Below are 20,191 nucleotides of genomic sequence, written 5' to 3'. Positions count from 1 at the left end.
ACAATAACAATTTCAAGCAAAGAATTTGAATGATTTATGAAGCTAGGTGACAGTACTTACCAAAATAGTCTCTTCAGTCAGTATTTTATGAATAGGCCAACTTGAAAATAGAGAATTATGGGTTTTGTTCATTAACAAAAATATGACTGCATATTAGAAAATTAAAATTGGAGCACAAACACTGTCTACTTTCACAAAAGCAATTTCTTAATGCATATGTGGCATTCAATCTTGTATTTACTTTAAATTGACCAGTTATATACATTACTGACAATCATTATTGGTTCTCTACCAAAGAAAACAGATATCAACTTTCTGCTCATAGCACTACTTTATTGGCACATTAACAAAATATTTGTGAAAATGACATTAAGTGGGAACAACATTCTTACTACATCAGTTCAGGGTTACAATGATTTTCAGGAAGCAAACACAATTTTCTTGTACTTATTGTGCAGTTACACTTACACAATCAAACTTCTCAAAACCACAAACATAGTTGCTGTGTATGTTGCTGCAACCTATCTGCCATTTTAACACAGTTTTCCAGCAGTGTGATTTCCCTTGAAATTTATAATCCAGTATCTGTCTACTACAGTGGGGAAAAGGAAAATGGGATCAGAGAGGGAAGTACTAGGATAGAACAAACAGGAAATACATTTAAGAATGCAGATAACTGACAGTAAAATGTATGTTCTTTGGTTAGCAAGCAGAAAAAAAGGAGAGGACTTGCATACATGATAGATACACACTAGCATTCTAAAGCAGAAGACAAGAATGTCAAGAGTGTATTCTTCCCCCCACTGCCAGATGGAAGGGCTATTATTATAAATGAAAGGCAGCAGTAGTGGATGCCAGGCACTTTTGTTGTGTGCCAGATTCTGAAGTCCAGATGTAAGCAGGTTACCCTTGGGACAGGACAGGCTTCAGCTCCCGCAGCAGAACAGAACCAATCACGGTTTTCTCTGTGTTTATGATGAGCTGTGCTGTAGAGCTCTCCTTCAGCTCCACTGTGACTAGCATCAGTGACCCACTGTGCACAGTCTTAGCTGCAAACCTAGAGGGAAAAGAAAAGTAAAAAAAATAAAGAGAATTGCTGAGAACCTTCAGGTCATAGACTACTATTACTTCTTTCTGCAAAAGTTAAATGAGCTCATCTATTAACAAAATGCCTCCAATTTCATTAAGCAATTTCAGGGGATAAACCATGAAGACTCAATTCTGCAGAAAATTTCTTCATCATTGTGCAAATATTTTAGTATTTAAGGACAGAAAGGGATTGTGCAAAGCCCTCTATTTAATAAATCAAATAATAAAACATACTTAAATCAAAATATTATTTGAATTCCAATTCTTCAGTTCCTGTACAATACTCAGGAGGTACTTTAGTGTACATGAGCAACCTAAATTCTATGGAGATTTCCATGGAAAAATATCATTTGGTGCCCCAAAGAAAATACAACAGCAGTAAATGTGAGAAAACACTTCCGAAAAGCCAAACGGTTGTACTTTCAGAAAAGTACATTCCTCCTGCTTTCTCAGGAATTAATCCAGGCTAAAAATACTCAAACATCCAACATGATCCTTTCAAGTGATGGCAACAGCAAGACAGCAAATCACTGCATCTGTGAACGCATTTCATCTCCAGAATATTTAATCATAAAAATGTGGTCAATGTTTCTAAATATTTTATGACTAGAAGTCATACAAAGCAAACTGAAAAAAATCCAGATAAAAGTTAGAACTAATGCACCATTACTAAATTCCAAGACATGAAGAACCCACTAATTACATGGAATTAAAAGCAAAACTAGCCTTTTAAGCACTACAATTGACTGAAAAGCCATTTTAGGCACAATGAACTTCTGTCAATCCTGTTAATTCATTCTGCATGCACAGCCAGGCCCAAGAGACGGGATGGAAGAGGATGGCAACAGCCTCGTCCTCCACATCCCGCAAGGAGCATGCCATGCTTTTCTGCTTTTCGTTGTTGTTGGTGGTGGTTACTTGACAACAACCAAGTTTCTGCACATGGGCTTTTGAAAACGCTAACAAGTGCGGAGCAGGTCCGCGACCCAGCCTGACCCCACTTTGTGGGGCCAATCTCCTCTCCTCCTGCTGAAGGACACGTGTCTGAACCGGAGCCATCTGCCTCAATTTGCGCAACATCTTCAGCCACAAAAGGACCCAGTTAGCCCTGACAACAGCGCACAATGCAGAAAAATAAAACTGCTGGGCTGACAGCACGATGTCGGCTATTCAAGAGCAAACCAACTGGTCAGTGTCTCATGTCTGACAATTAGCATGGGCCTCGCAAAGCGCCTGCCCGGGCCCTTAGGGATCTGTTTAATTACCATCAACATAAAGGAGGGAGTTTATCAGGAGATACTCAAAAAACTTCACTCCAGACTTAATTAAAATATTAGCCACTTAAGCAGGAAGCAGGTTCTCTTTAAACGAGATGTAATTTCTGTCTTTTTTTCTTTTTAAACTAAGCATATCAAAATCTCATAACACATTATACTAATTAAGGAAACATGGGGCACTTCTCTAATGTCACCCATCACAGGTCAATCTATTTCTTTTGTCCGGATTATAGATACATTCAAAGACCTCTCTCTTTAATAGGAGATTCTGAAACGACATCACTGCTATAAAAATTAACTACTTAGCTAGTTATATCAATGATTTTGTCTACTTGCACTGCAATGTAAAAGATCACTATTTCTCTTGTTGATTTTGACAGGGGGATAATTATATAAACAATAGTCTTATTAGTCACTTTATTTACTTAACAGTTGTGTCTTGGGGCAACACAGAAGCAGATTATGTCTAAGTATGCACATAAAAAGGTTGGTAGTTGGCACTCCTGCTGTGTTTCATAGCCTTGAGGCTTGATTTTACCCTCTTTTATTAAAACCTGAAACTGATACGAAGTCAGTGTTCTGTGAAACCCAGGGAAGCCCAAAGCATCAGAGATGAGTTTTGTGCAGATATTTTCACAAGTCTATTTGCCAAATCTGATAGGTGATCAATATTGCTTTTCCGTACCTCTAAAAAGAACACGTAATTAATGTGAGTTTTTATGTCCCTTGAAAAGCATAAAGGGTCTGATATTTGGCTAATTCTACACAAAGTGTTAGTACGCATAATTGGTTTGTATCAGTGGTCAGCGATCTGGAGTCACTTAGGGAAAAAAAACTGGAACAGAACGAGACAACTTCTGTTCACCATTGAAAAGGGTGTACAGAAGAACCATGACAGAATATGTTTACCACTGCTTTTGAACTTTGGAAACTGAAATCTGTTCCTTAAAATGAGGAAGAAGTTTCTAAAAACAGTTATAACACAAACTGGTTTATTCAATTGTTGAAACTGAACACAGTTATTAAAAGATGAATCTGTTGACTTCTGGTGACAAGACTTGATCAGTAAAACTGATTTGCTAGTTATTTAGATGTTTTAAAAATGCTGTCATTGAGTAATTTGAGTAGTATCTGATTTTTAGACGATGTACACATTAATGCATCATATATGTTTGCTGTTATTATGAGCCTATGTAAATTTTACAGTACATGTATTCTCCTCTAAATAGTTAAACCAGAAAGCCATTAAAAATCTTTCAGCAGCAAAAATTAATCACTCTCTACAGTAGGTATTTATTCTTTGTGAGAAGCTGTGGAACAGCTTTTATGTTTCCCATGAGGTCAGTAATTATTTTCACTTTTTCTGAAAGTTGATACTGTCTTAAAAGTAGGACTTTGAATCCAAATATTTGAAAAGAAGATATTATAAACAATCAGACTTCATAGTCTCACTCAAACCTAGGAACTGCATTGTCAAACATTCAAATCTAACTTATAAATTGGTTGTTATTAAGTCCAAAATAGAGAATTTGTTCCTTGGGCAACTTGTGGCATAAAACATTATAGTATCAGCTTGGTTCTGTTGCAACAAAGAATGAAGCATTGAGTATGAAAAAACAAACAAACAAAAAACAACCAAACAAGCTAAATGAGAGAACCATTCAGAAAACAGAAACAAATATTTTCTAATAGTTTTAAGATGGCTGTTTCTGTTATAGTGCAGTTATTTGCTAGGTTTCTTTATAATATTACTTCTGAAACTGCTTTTGCATCATTAAAAATATCGAGAAAGATTTGCAGGTGTTAACATTTTCCACACTAAAAAAAAATCAAGACAGAGTAGAAACATGAGAATGTGAGATATATTTGCATATTCTAAGTTTTTTCAAATATATATTTTTAAGAAGAACACTAAATATTCTGAGGCTATGTGACCTGGAAAAAGAGAGGAGGAGTTCACAAATTTAAAGAAATATAGTATCTGTAAGTAGGTAAGAAAATACGTATTAAGAATCAAATTCTAAATCAGCATCAGTAAAGCACTGGCATATTTTTAGAAAGCCATTCAGTCTTTCAATAGTTAAAAATCAAATACATTCTTGGTCATGAAATATGATTTTTTAATGGCCGTCATGTAAAAATACCTTATTTGTTGTTAGTTTGAATTCCTAATAAAGGGGAAAAAAACAGACTATCAGGTATTACTATGTGACAGCATTTGGCAAACGCTGGCTTTGTAGTAACTACTGACCTAACTACAGACTAGCAGTTATTTTCCTTTTATTTGTAGGCAGAAGATAGCTGCAATATGCAGGAAAGGCATTTTTATTTGAAAGGATTTTGAAAATTCCAAGCCAGAGAATAGAGTAACAAAGTAACTCACTCTGAAAATATGTTTTTAAAAATTCAACATTTTAAAAAGTGAATTTACAGTTCAACACTATTGGGACATTTGTTTACAGCAGAGCAGGGCTTGTGACACATAATTCAATGGCACTAAAACACATGCTCTCTCTTGTCGGGCACTCTTCTTCATCTTTGATTCTTCCATTTAAGCTAAATTTTCTTCTTTTTCAGTTCTATTGCTTACCAGAAACAGTGACAATGGCACACAGAGGCTAAAACTTTCTTTTTTTTTTTTTTTAAATCTTGCACATTAAGCCTTCAATTACTGCCTGCTGAAGCAGACAGAATCCTATTAGTAAGAAAGACGATCACAAGATACAATGCCCTGCCCTAGCTGTAGACAAATGATTATTCCAAAGTTCACAAATGTGTAATCAAGTTATGCAATGAATATATTCAAAGGATAAAAATACGACTGCAAATTAATCTCCAATTTGTAAATAGAAGAATGAACAACTATGAAGTACATTCCAGTGTATCACATGGAAAAAGAAAAGTCGTTTCAGTACTCTGAATATTTACCTCACTCTGACAAAGTCTCCCTATAATTTTGACTCTGTAATGAGCACTTAATCTCAAAATTGGGTATGTTACTAATTATGTGTCCTGGTTCTATGAATAAGCCTTAGAACATGAAAAAAGAAAGTATTTGGAATAGCATTAATATGAATTAATTCTGACTTGAGGATACAGTAAGCATAATGAAACAAAGCAGAAACATTAAAAAAAAAAAAAAAAGAGAGAGAAAAGAAACACCTTTTTCTTAACCTAGTGAATTTAACCTCTCAGAAAAAAACTTTTTTAACACTGACTGGTTATTAGACATGGAAATTAATTAATATTTGTATTAAAAATCATATAAAGATACTTTGAGATGTTTTCTTTTTCAAGACCATTTCAATCTATTTTAACATTTTTCTTAAGATAAATTGTTCAAAATACCTAATTCATTACTACAATTTAGCTTATTTTCAATATTAACAATTTTGAGGTTTAATGAAATTGCAAAATTGTACAAATAAGTTCAATTCAAGTATGTATTAAAAAAAATATTAAAATTTTATTTCTAAAGTAGATTTTGAGTTTGTCTTCAGTTACCAGTGAGCAGTTGCACTGTATTCCGAACAAAAATGCATGAATGCAAATGAGTCCTCAGAACTTACTGTCCAGTACACAGCAGTACTCCGCATGTTCAAAAAGATGCTGCATGAACTTACCTTCACAAAAATTTCCTTTAAGTTCAAAAGCTTCAGCATTATTATACAGAGGTACTTATATCTCCTTCCCAAAACTTCAATAAGCTAAAAACTTGAATCATATTTGCTCCTCACCTAGAAAACTATAATTGTGATACCTGATTTTTTTGTTTTCTCATCTATTCTGTTTGCTTTGTTTTTCTTAAATAATCAGGAGTTTAATATGGTAAGTATTAAAATTAAATCCAGTCCCTCTTTAAAACAGGCTATAAATTTTCATTTGCAAAAAATTTATTTAATTCCAAGAAAGTACTTCACCTTACAGAAATACATTAAAATATTAAACCTGCTCAGAGATTTTTCAAATCAAATATATACTCTTCTTCAGCTAGTTTAAGTGTTAAATGTTTTTTGTTTAACCAACTGACTCAGAAGGTTCCTGTTTGTTGCTCAAAGAAAATGCTGCACGTATTTTTCACTTTACAGCATTCTGATACAAAAGCAGTGCTGTCCTCTAGTGGACAGCAGACAAGCAAGGCTATAACCATCTATTCCGATTAACCTTGTATCCAAAATAACTCACTCATATAATTTTAATATTAAGCTCAAATTTGATTTCTTAAAGTTATTTTTAAATCTTGCAATCCCCATGCAAGCTCCTTAGATATAGTAAAATATTTTAAATATTAAATGCCTTTAAATATTAAATGATGGTGCTGTAAAAAGACATTCTCTTGGATCAAGTATCTTGTACCAGTTAATCAGCATCTTCATATGCTAATAATACATGAAAATAGTATTAGTACATGCAGAGCCCATTTGTAAACAGTGAGGAAATTCCAGATTTTGGGACATTAGGATTTGATTGAGAAATATATAATAGAAACTACTGAATGAGTATTTAAAACTTCTAGTTTTCTTTTTATTTGGAATAAAAATATTTACCAAACAATAGTGACTAATAGAAAAAGTTTCAGCACAGGCTGACAAAAAAAAAAAAGGTAAATGGTTAGTTAGCCTACCAGGGTCACTAAGAGACCCAACATTTATTTATTTATTTTAAATCTAGGATTCTACAATAAAGTAAGAAAATGTTAGGAGCTTACAGCTCCTGGCAAAAAGGAGGGCTAAAATACCAGTGGACAGGCAAATACCATTCCACCTAGAATTCTGTCACCTGCAGGTAAAGGCTAATAGAGAAACTCTTTTGCTTAGGGCATCTAGCCTTTTAATTAATTCTTACTAGAGAAGTTAGGAAGCAAAATCAAGGCTGCATGTCTGTTACAAGTTTATTTACTTGGCTACCCATTGCAGCTCTCTTGAAGAGTAAAAAAAGACGACTGGCCCAACAGCTAAAAAACCATGGAAGCAGAACAGTCCACATAACTGCTTCAAAGGAGCTACTGCCAGAGGTAGATTTCACTTTATTTGTGCTCTCAGACAAGCCAATTACTTAGTAAAAAATCTTAGAAAAAATTTTCTGTGTGCACACAGAGCAGAAAAGGTCTTTAAAAAAGACTTACTGGATTTATACGATGTATTTGTCAACTCCTGAGACCACATTTCTCTCCATATGGAGATCCAAATATATATACACAGTAGCTGAGAAATACTGAGATTGCTTATATGTTATAAATATATGATGTATTATATACATTTTAAACATGTAATCTCATTATACTGAGATTGTTAATTGGAGATAGTATATAAATGATAAAGAATTTATACATGTAATTCTCATTAATTTCTATGCTATGTTCATACTTCAATAAATGTGTGACTGTCCTTCCTTTCTGACATGTTGGAAATGACTACAGTTTTTAGTTACGGTAAGCTGATGGGGCCTGATCACCAGCTTTCTGTGACCTCTTCCAATTTAGTATAAACTGGAAGATGACACACACAAAGCTTTTCCAAGTGAACTCCTTCAAAGCAGGAGTTTGTTCAATACATACGTACCTACATACATGCACAGTCACACACCTTTTCTCCCCAAATTAAGTGCTGTTGGATTAAAGAGATGTGGGGAGGATAACATTACTAAGCATGCCATTCTCTGATAATCAAAATTGTCTGTAAACAAAACCCTCTTTCCTTTGAGAATCAGTCTGCCAATATAACATAAATGGGACATGACAGGTTGCAAAATGATAAAAAGGGGTGAATTCCATCAGACTGTCAGGCTGATGCATGGGGTGGGGAATAAAGGCTACTGAAAAACAAGTGTTGATCCTTGGGTTTCTTCTTCTTTTTTTTTTTTTTTAAATTTTTTTTTAAAGCATTTCATGCAAGTTTCGATACTGTGTCTAGTTGCTTTTATGTTCTTCAGGTTTTTGATGCCTATCCACTGCAATGTGCTCTCACTGTCATGTTACATGATTTCCACAGCATGTTTTTGATTTAGCTAAAATAATGCAAGCCTCCAAAAGACAGGTAGAAAACATTTAACATCCTGTTAAATACTTACTTATCCACAAAACGACATAAGTTATGAGTATGTTGAATGATGTATTACACAAAGCAAGCTCTGAACAAACTGATGTATCTGTATGGAGAAGTCAAATGTCATTAACAATTACAGATGCCTGAAGCAGCGTAGTCATTGCATGCAATGCTGTACTTCAGCTAGCTAGACCTGCCCCAGCAATGAACAGAAGTACCATTTTTTGGGCTTTTTGTTTAAAAGCTACCTTGTTTGCTGTTAACTCAGGTGCCTATGACACATGCTAAGAGACAGATACATCCTCCATCTGAAAGTTCTGTTGATCCATCAAAACAAAATACTGCTTTGAGAATGACTACTTTAATGGAGTGTATTACACTCACTATTGCAAAAATTGAAAACGGCTGCCCAGAAGCAGATTAAGGCTTCAGTGTGGAAAAGAACAAAACTGAGTCTTGATTTTCTCCAGAAACTCACATCGCCCCATGTTGGGTTGTTGAAATTAGAGACTTGACTATCTCAAATTATATGACTGAAGGTAATGCTGTCATGTTTCTCTATAAGTGCTGGCCAGTGGTTAAGGCCATGACTGGCTGAATAGAGGTAAGTAGATTACAGTATGATCACTTTTTAACCCAACTATTTACTGTTTCCTAATTGTTGATTCCCTCCAAAATCCAACAACAGCACCAGACTAGTTGAATGGATTATTAAACTTGTTGAGGTTAAATAAAATCTGTTCTTCATATCCATTCTGATGGGTTCAGACTTCTGTCTCACTGACTGATTAGGCAGTGTGCAAGTAAACTCTTAAAGAATGAAAACTGTGGAAAAGATGCTCTACACTTTATCATTTTGCAGAGCCATGGTCACTGAGGGAAATAATATTACTTTATTCATACTGTTTAAAAAATGCTTCAGAGAGTGAAAGGTGGAGAGATAATTCAAGAAGACCCTAATTACCATCCCTTTAAACATATATTCTGACATCAATAGAATCACACAAGCATAAACCAAAGTGGAAGAGTAAAGAAGTAAGTCCAGTTTGTGATCCCACCTCTGAAAGGATGTTTCTGGTAAATTCTAATGCAAATGACTCCAAAGTATTTGCGCGATATTTTGGAGGCAGTGGAAACATTATCTGTATTTCCATTATTTCCTTTCTAAGTCAAATTACCCTGAGATATCTTTCACTCATCTAAAAGCCTTTATGTAAGACTGTATTTTGACACTTTCAAGAGAGTCATAAGACCATTCAAATCCTTCTTATAACAAGTAAAGTTTGCAACTCATTTTCTCAACCATTGTCTGTTGCCTTCTGCTATATTCAAATTGAAGAAAATGAGAATTACCTATTCTGGTGGGAGGTTATGGAGCTGAAAATAAAGAAAGAAGAAAGAGACACAGTTTCTAGAATATTCATCTCAGAGCAAGTAAGCAAAAGATTTTGAAAATAACACTAGCATTAAGGATGTTTCTGGATAAATAATGCTCATGTTGGTTGAAAAAAATACTGAAAATCTTGAGTTCAGTAGTGTCTTTGTCTTATCACGTTTTGAAATAGAAGAGAACATTCTAGAGTTTATATTTTATATATAAAGCAATGAGTATTATTGTACAACTAGACACAGGGAATTGAAGGCATGATTCAAAGACCAATCAACTTTGAGAGAATAAATACCCTCTATTTTGTATCCTCTTGTCTTGAAGATGCAAAAATTCCTGTCCGACGGCAGATATATTTCAACTTAAATGTACTTGTTGGTCCTTAAATGCGGCTATTTGGACTGATTTCTCTGTAGGAAAAAACATACTTTTCTTTCAATGTCTTTGCTTGTAGATACTCCAGTGGTGTCCACAGACATGGTATTAATTGCAAGGCAGAAGCCTGGGACTTTTCCTAATTCTTTTTAAAATGATTTGGTCAACATCTATATGCTCTTCAACCTGTTTACACCCTTCATCTCTTAAAATATTTTCTTAGAACCCAGAAAGGGCTCTAAGATTTCTGCAACAATCAGGCTTGTGAAATATTTTAAGAAAAACAATGCACACTGTTTTTGGTGAAGTTTTCAAATTCTGGGAGACATTGTATTTCCTGCTCTCAAAAAAAAATGTCTTTAAATTCATTTCACGTTTTTGCTTTTAGTAGAGGTCTTACAACTGAAATAGTACTTCCCCTTGACAACAAAAGCAAGAGAGGTCAATATACAAGATAGTCAAATCCTGTGAAGAGCATAAACATGTACTTTATGCAGCCTTGCAAGGCAGAGAGACCTAATAGCTTGTATAAAGCTACCTAATTTTAGGTGCAGATTACTATACTTAAGCAAGTAAAATAGCACAGCAAATTTATTTTGCAAAAATATGAGTACAAATCTGCAGATTTGTGTTCTGATATTTATTGTGTTTAGATTTTTTTTTTTCAGGTATCACTTAAAATAAATAAAACAGGTCAGAAAATAAAGTCTAAAATATAATCAACTGTATCATCTGGCATTTTGTTCTTTATTTACTATCAGTTTAATTAGTATTTCATGTAATTATAAAAAATCAGCAACCATATGTTAAAAAGAGCAAAAATGCATGTAAAAAGTGTTGCTATACTGTGATATGGACTGACATATAGCTGATATATTTGACAAGTTTACATTTACTTCATTTTTCACTGGTGATTGCATGCTATTCCATTGATATTTGTTGCAAGTATTTGTTTTCAGACCTTCAGAGTAGTTGCCTTAGTGATTTTATGTGGTGCAAAATGCAGTCCTAAATAGGGTTATCAATTTAAAAAGAAGTAATTTGGTCCCACCAACATGACAACATCTTCGTCATGAGTGCAAATATTCTCAGACTGAAAAAAAAACACAAGTAACATGTGCCTGTTCATACTCATTAGATAAGCTTGTATTCTACTATACTATTGCATTTTGAATGAGTATATTTCACTACCAGACAATATATATTTCTTGCCATTAGCAGTCATTCAGCAATACTCTAGTTGGGAATGACCAACCGAGAGGTTAATGCAATTCAGACTGCAAAGTGCAGAACAACAATGTCTGCTTAAAAATAGTACTGCTTTTCCCGTGTACTAAGCACTTCCAAGAAGTTGAACTCAACTAGTCCTCACAGAATGGCATAATGAGCTGAAACAAGTTCTTGTATGTAATTTTTTTCTTCCCAAATACCGCTTGCAATAAAACAAACAGGAAAAATCACAATACTATTGAAGAAGAAAAAAAATATTTCATGATATTTTCATCAAATTAATTACTCCTTTGTCAAGGTAAAAGCTGAATGTTTATTTTACCATCTTGAAATGGTGCATGTTTTATTTAAATAAAACATCCTGAACTTCTTACATCCACAATATTTTGCAAGAATAGATTCAATTTTTGTTAACTGTAATGACAGAGTTGATTTAACCCAAATATATCTATACATTTTATAGGTATGTATAAAAATATTTTAGTTATTTGTTTTAGAGATTTTAAAGTATTCATTAACTATGAATAATAATACCTATAAAAAATAATCTATCTCAAATTTTCATTTATCTAAGTCTGGGATTCTTTAATGATAACAGCAGCATTTAAAAGATGACCAAGCAGGTTCATCACAGTATCAATTAGTTAATGTTCCCATTCCTGATCTCAGTTAAAAAAAAAAAAAAAAAAAAAAAAAAAAAAAAAAAAAAAGCAAATGAAAACTACATAGTATCTGTGAACTCCACAGCAAAGTAAATGATGGACTGTTCTAAGTACCCCTTACTTCTGGGAAGTTCTGGTAAGGTTCTGGTTATGTTGTTACAACTCGTCTTCTTTTCCTGCTGGACATTATAAACACAAACCATTCTGCAACTACTATAGCAAAAAAAAAAACACTTTCAGCCCCGATTTCAAGATGCTCTAAAGTGTTCTGAATACTTTACTTCAGACCTAACAGAACATGCCTTCAACCACTGTCTCTGAAGGTGCATACTCAACAGCAAGTACACATTCAATTTAGTTACTGTTGGTTATAGACTCTCTTTCATGAAAAACTTCCTCCTTTTTAAGGAAGTGCAAGAGAAAGTAAGATCAAATTAGAAACTTGTGGACAAACAGAAAACCCGTGGCTGAGTTAGGAACTAAGCTATTATTTTAGGTAGCCTTTTTGAGACTCGGTCAGAAGACAATCCATCCCTATGTACTAAGTCTCATGTGATGGATAGGGTAAAGGTGAAGAACACCTACATAACATAGACACTTTAGTCTCTCTTGATTGACACTCTCACCTAGTCTTTGAATTGATGTTGAGAACGCAGGCTGTATAGATCCCTCAGGGACGCAACAAATGAGGACTCTTTCACGGAGGAGCAGGTGTCAATAGTGACAATCATTTCAGTGCAATCGCACTAGCTGTACCGTGTTTTTATGGTGAAACAGAATTTTATCATTGACCATATCAAATACATAGGAAAATCCAGCTGGGTTAATGTTAATGCAATGCAATACGAATGCCCAGTGATGCAAAAAAGACTAAATCCAAAGAAGAGAAATAATCAGGTTATTAGTCCTGTGTAGGTTACATGACTCTCACCATTCCAAAGAGCCATCTCAGTCAGCAAAATTTCAAAGAAAAAGATTGTTTTTTGCTTTAAGAGGAGATGCTTTGCTTTTACTTAAACAGCAAAATTTGGGAGGCAAAGTTAACAGCTTCCAGTAATGTGTTGCTCTTGTTATATGTCTACTCAGTTTTCCATACACAGCACTTTTTCTGTTTGCTCTTGTAACAAGTGAGAAGCCATACAGATTCATTAGACTAAATATTTCCAGTCAACCACATTAAAATCTGTGATTAACCAATAGCCATATCTATTTAGCTTATGTTCTGTACCACAGCTTTTGGATGGAATGGATTGATCTACAAGTAACATCAGAAATTAGACAGGTCCAATGGCTTTCTTGGCTGATGAAAATTACTGGTTTTCCTTGCACATATACAGGAAGGAGAAGAAAATATTCAATGTAATGTTCACCCTGCATTTTAAAAGATCTTCATCTAATTAAAAATAAGATAATCATGTCCTAGGTGTACATAGCTGGATACCATAGATTAAAAAAAAATATAAATGTGGAAAAAACAAGCTTCTTATCACAGATGATAAATCCAGATAAAGACTTATTTTCAGAAATAGAAACAAAAGTCAGAAAGACATGTAGATGCTCCTTAAAGTACATTGCTTTAAAAAGGCTATCTTTTCTCTTTGAAACGAAAGTAGGAAACAGAGAATACCCCAAACTGTGTCCAGTAAGGTCTAGATATTTGATGTACTATACATATACAAATAAAGAACAAAAAATACTCTGGTTAATAATACCTAGTCAGGATTCTATGTCGCAGTCCAAGGTGCATACCTTATCTGTTAATGATGTAGATAATAAATTTTTCTCTAATATTATAAAAATGTTGATGAATTTAAAACCAACTAAAATTCATATTAAAAGATGAACCCCCTATAAATGACATGCATTCTTACCTGTGTATGTTGTCTTGACCAGAAGGGACTACACCCAGGTTTGCTGCCTTCACTACTTTCTCAATTATTACAAGACTAGTAGAGTTCTGTGGAGCAACAGCTATGGTAGCAGATGTCTCATTCATTCCTGTCAGCATCCCTGAAACATTAAGTATTTCATTATAAATTCTTTTTATTTGTTTGCTTATTATGCTTAAAACCAAAATAAGAGATTTCTCAACATGAAAAAACTGCACCTTCATTACAAGTTAAATCATACGTTGAGAAACAATTTTATAAGAAATTACATAATTACATCAGCTTAATATATTATTTTCAAGGCCCTGTTACTAGAAATAAATTACTAATAACTGGACAATGATATGTGTGATACTAATGCAACTGTGAAATCAGGATGGTTGTTCTTAAAAATAATAACTTAAAAGAAGAATGTAAACACAGAAATGAAATATAAAGTAAGATAGATTTGGAAATTCCAGTTTATGTAAGATCATATACAAAGATACCTTCTAATCTTTCAATCATAAAACCATAGTACTTAATTATAATTTGAAATCCAATTGCTAGAAGTAAACTTGAAATTCAGATAGTCATCAGATCAATTTAGTTCCTGAGGACAAAGTCATCACATTAGAAACTGGGAAATTCAGTTAGTATCCACCTCTTTAAAATGTCATGATAAACTTTTTGATTAAAATAATTTGAATATCAGTATAAAATAGAACTGAAATATCGAGATTATATCTGAACACATGACAAAAAAAAAAAAAAGAGTAAAGAAAATGTTCAAGGTCATTTTAACAAACACAACAAAACAAAACACAAACCACTTTTCTCTCCTATCAAAATCCATTGTTTAGAAGAATAATTTGCAGGACACTTATGCTGATTAAAACCCAACAGTAACTACATCTTTGTATCATTGTGTGTGTATTTTTTTACATTATGAGCAGAAACTGAAAACACAAACAATGGAACACAGTACTTTTGGCAGAAATGTGAAGCATGTGAAATCCACAATAACATTAATAATGAAAACAATACAAAACTCTCAAATACAAAAACTCTCAATACAAAAGCCTAATATTTTAGGGCTGCACATGCAGTTCTAACCCGTAGCAAACAACATGAAGATGCTGAGTAGAGCAATTAAAAAAATAAATCCAACATTTTAATGCACCAGAATGTGCATTAGCTGCTGTCAGAAAATAAGAAATATCAAAGTAAAAATAGAACAGCTTATGAGTAAATAATGGGATATTTTTGAACATGATCTGCACTTGAAGAGAACAAAAATAAGCATGCAACTTCTATAAAAATCAGTTTTATCTTGGGAATAGTACATTCTGTTTCAAATTGTTTAACTTCACTATTAGGCAAAAGCTTTAAAAACTACATACGCAGACTAAAACTGCTTTTAAGCAAAGCATGGGGACTGACATAACACTGCTGAGAGATGTGTGTACTCATTTAGGATTTAAACCTTCTCCATTAAGCTCTATTGAAGAGCAAATGCTGAATAAATGAATGCAACTATGTTTATGTTAAAAGCCTGTTTCCCGCAGCATGTAATTAAAGGAAATGTTGTACAAAGCCAGTACTTTTGTCAAGCTCCTGTAAATGGAAAGATGGATAGCACTCAGAGAAGTGAATGCATTGCTTCATATTTAACCTTAACACTCTTGTCATTAATGGTTTGTCTAACTTGTTCTATAAAAGACAAGGTACTGCTCCATTGAAGTAAAATTAAAAAAATCAACTAAACCATGCTTTTCAGAACAGAAGATTCATTATCGTCGACTAATGTATTGGCATAAAGCAAAGTAACATCCTATCAAGTAAGGCACACATTCAATCTGCCTTTCCACCCCCCTTTATTTTTAACTCATGCTGTTTTATTGTTATAGGCAATTTGTACCACTCAGCATGACAGTGTAAACTGAATCAAGATTAATTTACATGCAAAAGAACACTTAGGAGAGCAGCATGGTAAGCAAATGTATTGTCTCGATTGCTGAGGTGGAAAAGAACCTGGAAAGAAAAAAGGGTGCTCTAATTAAGGGGCATCAAATATGATTGCTCGTGGTAGTCAAGGGCCAGAAAATAGTAAATGTCCAACCATTTAAAGAATTAGCATCTTGCTTGTTAGGAAGACAAGTTGGATGCATAAATTTTAATAAAATTAAGTAAACAATTTGTTTACTCAATCAAGTTTCTTTTTTCCTTTTTCTTAAAATAAATACACTTAAACACTTTTTAAAAATAATTGACAAAATTATTTTAAAACATGTCCATAAGTAGGGGGGGAGGAAGTCCTTATAGTTGAAGTAGTTTTACTTGGCTCTTTTAAAAACATAAAAAAATTCTGAGTAATACCCTGCTGTAACAATCACACGCCACCTTTAATATTACATAGAACATCAAGATCTAAGGAAACTCAAGTCAGAGCATAGAACAGCAATTAATCTGGATTAACTAATTGATACAATGAAATAACTGTACACATTTTTAATGGTAAAAGGAACTGAAATTGGAAAAGATATGTTAGCTACCGGATTGGTCCTATTCTTAAACAAGCCAAGGGTAGTTTTGCTATTGATATTAAAAAAATAAAAAATAAAAAATGGGTGAAAATCTGGATACAGAGTTCCCAACAGCACGCGTCTCACTTGTACCAAATTCCTGTTAAAGAATCCAGACTTATTCTTGAGGAAGTGATGTACAATAGGATATAAAATCCTGAGGCCTGAAGATCAGTAAAAATATTTAACCAGCGAGGTAAAAAGTAGTCTGTCAATACCATTCTTATCCACTGCTTCCAAATTGTCAAACTCAGCATTAACATTAACTTAGCAGCTGCCCTGCAGCATTACCTCACGGGAGGATTCCCCAGTTCAGAACTGGAGGAAAGGCAAGATGGTGTAAGCAAGGCTAACCATATCATGTGCAGCATGTGCATAAATAGAGCTTTCGAGGTTTGCCGCTACCACTAGATAACCTCCGCAGCCATGAATATTCAATAACCTGTCTGTTTTCCTCTCTTTATGCCATCAGGAAGAAAATGGAAATACACAAATGTAACAGACAATGCAAAACAGCATAGTGTAATTGAGTAAAGATGTGAAGCAATGAATTGTCTTCTATGTATCAGTATAATACTGGGTATTTCTCTTTAGCATTCTTATTAGATTACACACACAATTTAGATGTAAAAATCCTTAAAACCCATACATATTCTCATTCTCCCCCAATACAGTCTTGCATTTCTAATAGTCTCCTCACTCCTTCACTGTTTTTTACCTATTTGTTTTGGTTGCAAATAAAATAAGGCATCTCCAGGTACAAGACTTGTAACATCTTAAGTCCATAAAGGCAAGGAAAAAAAAACAAAAAAAGAAAAAAGGAGAAGCATGATAAGTGAAAAACAAGTTATATAAATCAGATTCATTTGGAGAATACAGACAAATGGAAGTTAAACACAAAATAGAATAATACATAGTAACTTCTAAACTGCCCCGCATTTATTACTGTAATTCAGATTTTTCATTTATCAAGAGCACATAGTAATTCTCTCCAAATACTAGCTGTTCCTAGATACCTGTAATAAATACTGAGGTAAAATTTGGAACTGAGACTTCTATTGCTAAAAATATTTTGAAACTGCTGATATTTATAACAACAAAGATGCAATAGAAAAGGGTTTTAAACCTGTGGTAAATTTGCTAGCATCAAGTCCTGCATCAAAGAAAGAATTCAGGAAGACAGAGAGAGCAATACAGAAATGCCAAGAGACCTTCATGGATTTACAAATACTTCATATAAACAAATTTTCAAATAGCTTTATTCAGAGTAGCCTTTCTGCTCTATTAAACATAGCAAACAGCTGCCAGATTTATTCAGACAAATAATCAACAACCATAGAAGTAAAATGGCAGAAGAAAAAGGAATTTTGGCAACAACTCCACAGAGGACCACAGCTATTCTCCAAGTACACTTCTTCTATGTGCTCGTGGTTCTGTATGGCCAGTCAGGAGGAAAAAAGCCCTCAGTCACAGCAAAACATGCAAAAGCTCTATTGAAATATCACAAAGCAAGCAAATATAAAAACATGGAGGAAGAAGCATAGTAACCTGCTTTCCTTTCACTACAACCTCAGCTACAAATTTTAGAAGGGAATAGTTTAAAATAAATGTGCCACAGCCTCATTCAATCACTCACCTTGGGTTGCTGAGCAGGTATAAAGCAGAGAGGCAGGCTTTAGCCAGCAAAGGGTAAGAACAGCAAATAAGTATCAATGGGTTAAGAAAACAAAGCACAATCCTAACTTTTCATTGCAACAGTAAGCTTAACTGAAAATGATACAAGCAATATTTAAACTACTTTCTTAATCATTCAAAAATACAAAAGCCAAGAACTGTTCAAAAGCAATAATTAATAATACATAGCATGACTCATTGGTGTTGTTGACTGCTTGATGGATATACTGAGTTTCTGAGCCTTACACAGCAATGAGATAGGATCCCATGGGTATATTCTCATCTCAATGTGAAGAGATTTACACATGTAAATCCCCATACATTGAGATAGATGAGTAAACACTATTACATTTGAATGCATCCAAAATGCAATAATTTATATTTTGAGATGTCCAAGAGCTACATTCAAATTAAGGGTAACAGCATGAATTGTTCCATTTAACAACAAGTCAAAGCTAACTACAGTTTTCTCTAATTATTTTGTATAAAACATTCGAGTCACTAAAAGCTCTTACGAAGCTTCAGACTAGGAGCAGAAACTTACATTCTTTAGAGACACGACATTAGAATAATGCCTGCTGAAGTACAAAAAAGATATCACCCTTCTAAAACATTATTCTGATAATGTCTTTATATGAAGTGCTTGAAGGAAGAAGATGAAAACTTCAAAGTAGCTGAAGAACGCGTACACTACTAGTATTGAAAAGTAGCCTTAGAAAAAAAATACTAGTAAAGACAGACACCATATCAATGTGTGTTTGATTTATTTCTTGGAGCTGGGGTTCCAACTTTCTGCTTTCCTGCTAGTAGGAAACTCATTATTATTTCATAATAGGAAGCCAAAACTCTCTGAGCCAAAAGTTCCAGGGTAAATGGTGAGATTTGTGTTTTTAAAGGGACACCAAACACCTGTCAAATAGCACTGCATGTCCTTTTAAAGATGTTTTAAAATTAAATCATTAGTATCAGACTGAATACTAATAGAAACTAACACAAGCAGTTACACTGGAAGCACTTGCTGTACACTTTGAAATTGATAAAGCCACACAACCTCTTCTGATCCACATATGTTTATTGAAGCTCCTGAAATAGTATTTCTCACCTTGCTCCTTCTTAAAGTCTTTCTCTGACATAGTGACAGGCAAAAGCAGTTCTCCGACAGGGGGCTGAATGTTAACATTGAAATGATCATCCTTCGTGCTGCAAAAAGAGAAGTTAAGGAGATTCAATCAAGTGCTTAAAAATAGAATTGTACTTATCAGCTCCAAATTTACTACGAAATTTCTAAACAGTATAAAAACTACCTGATTTCTACCTTGTTAATCCAAAAATCTGCTAATTCCTTATATCACTAAAGCTGATCCATCATCACCAGTACAAATATAGTGTGAAATAATATATAAATATATAAATAATGCGAAATATAGTGTGAATACTCTCATATTTCTGTAATGGTAGCTTCTACTCATGATAACGTTTATTTGTAATCTATACAGCATCAAACAAACTATATCCTTATAAAATTATTTATTTCTCAATTCTTTTGATAAAAATTTTATTCACAAATTCTGTCATCAGCAACAGCTGTCCCAGAAACAGGACTAAACCTATCAAAGGTATACATTATGACAAAAAGCACTATTGTGGTGTCCCATCCCCTCCCATAAAAAAATAAATATATAAAAACAACAAATTTGGGAGTGGAAAAATGATTTTGTAACATTTTCCATATCTAAATACAAATACAGCATAATGATTGATTTAAACTATGTCTAGTAGTATACTACTATCAAATATTATAGATTCCTCCTCAAGAAATAAATCCCATACCCTGAAGAGGATCAGGTCTGGGAATACTTAAGCAAACTGGACATTTTTAAATCCATGGGCCCTGATGGGATGCACCTATGCGTGCTGAGAGCACAGGCAAATATCACTGTGATGCCACTCTCCATAATCTTTGTGCTATTGTGGCAACTGTGAGAAGTGCCTGTGGAGGA

At 33.7% G+C, this 20,191-nt stretch overlaps 1 protein-coding gene across 5 annotated transcripts in view; it reads right to left on the bottom strand.

The window, feature by feature from the left end:
- Window positions 1-319: 319 nt before the first annotated feature.
- The window catches only part of AP3B1 (adaptor related protein complex 3 subunit beta 1), a 166,389-nt gene continuing 146,517 nt past the window's right edge, over window positions 320-20,191 (bottom strand). For 4 of the 5 annotated variants that reach the window (XM_032206131.1, XM_032206134.1, XM_032206132.1 and 1 more), the window contains exons 25-27: window positions 19,294-19,391; window positions 13,936-14,074; window positions 320-1,057 (exon numbers count right to left, since the gene is read on the bottom strand). In XM_032206131.1, coding sequence (XP_032062022.1) covers window positions 904-1,057; window positions 13,936-14,074; window positions 19,294-19,391 — 391 coding nt within the window. In that variant the 3' untranslated portion in view covers window positions 320-903. Of the gene's footprint in view, window positions 1,058-13,935; window positions 14,075-18,153; window positions 18,191-19,293; window positions 19,392-20,191 lie in introns of those variants that run through there. The other variant, XM_032206133.1, reaches the window with a different exon arrangement.

The sequence above is a fragment of the Aythya fuligula genome, chromosome Z (assembly GCF_009819795.1).
Source record: "Aythya fuligula isolate bAytFul2 chromosome Z, bAytFul2.pri, whole genome shotgun sequence".
Lineage (NCBI taxonomy): Eukaryota > Metazoa > Chordata > Aves > Anseriformes > Anatidae > Aythya > Aythya fuligula.
This window is presented reverse-complemented; position numbering and strand designations above follow the sequence as displayed.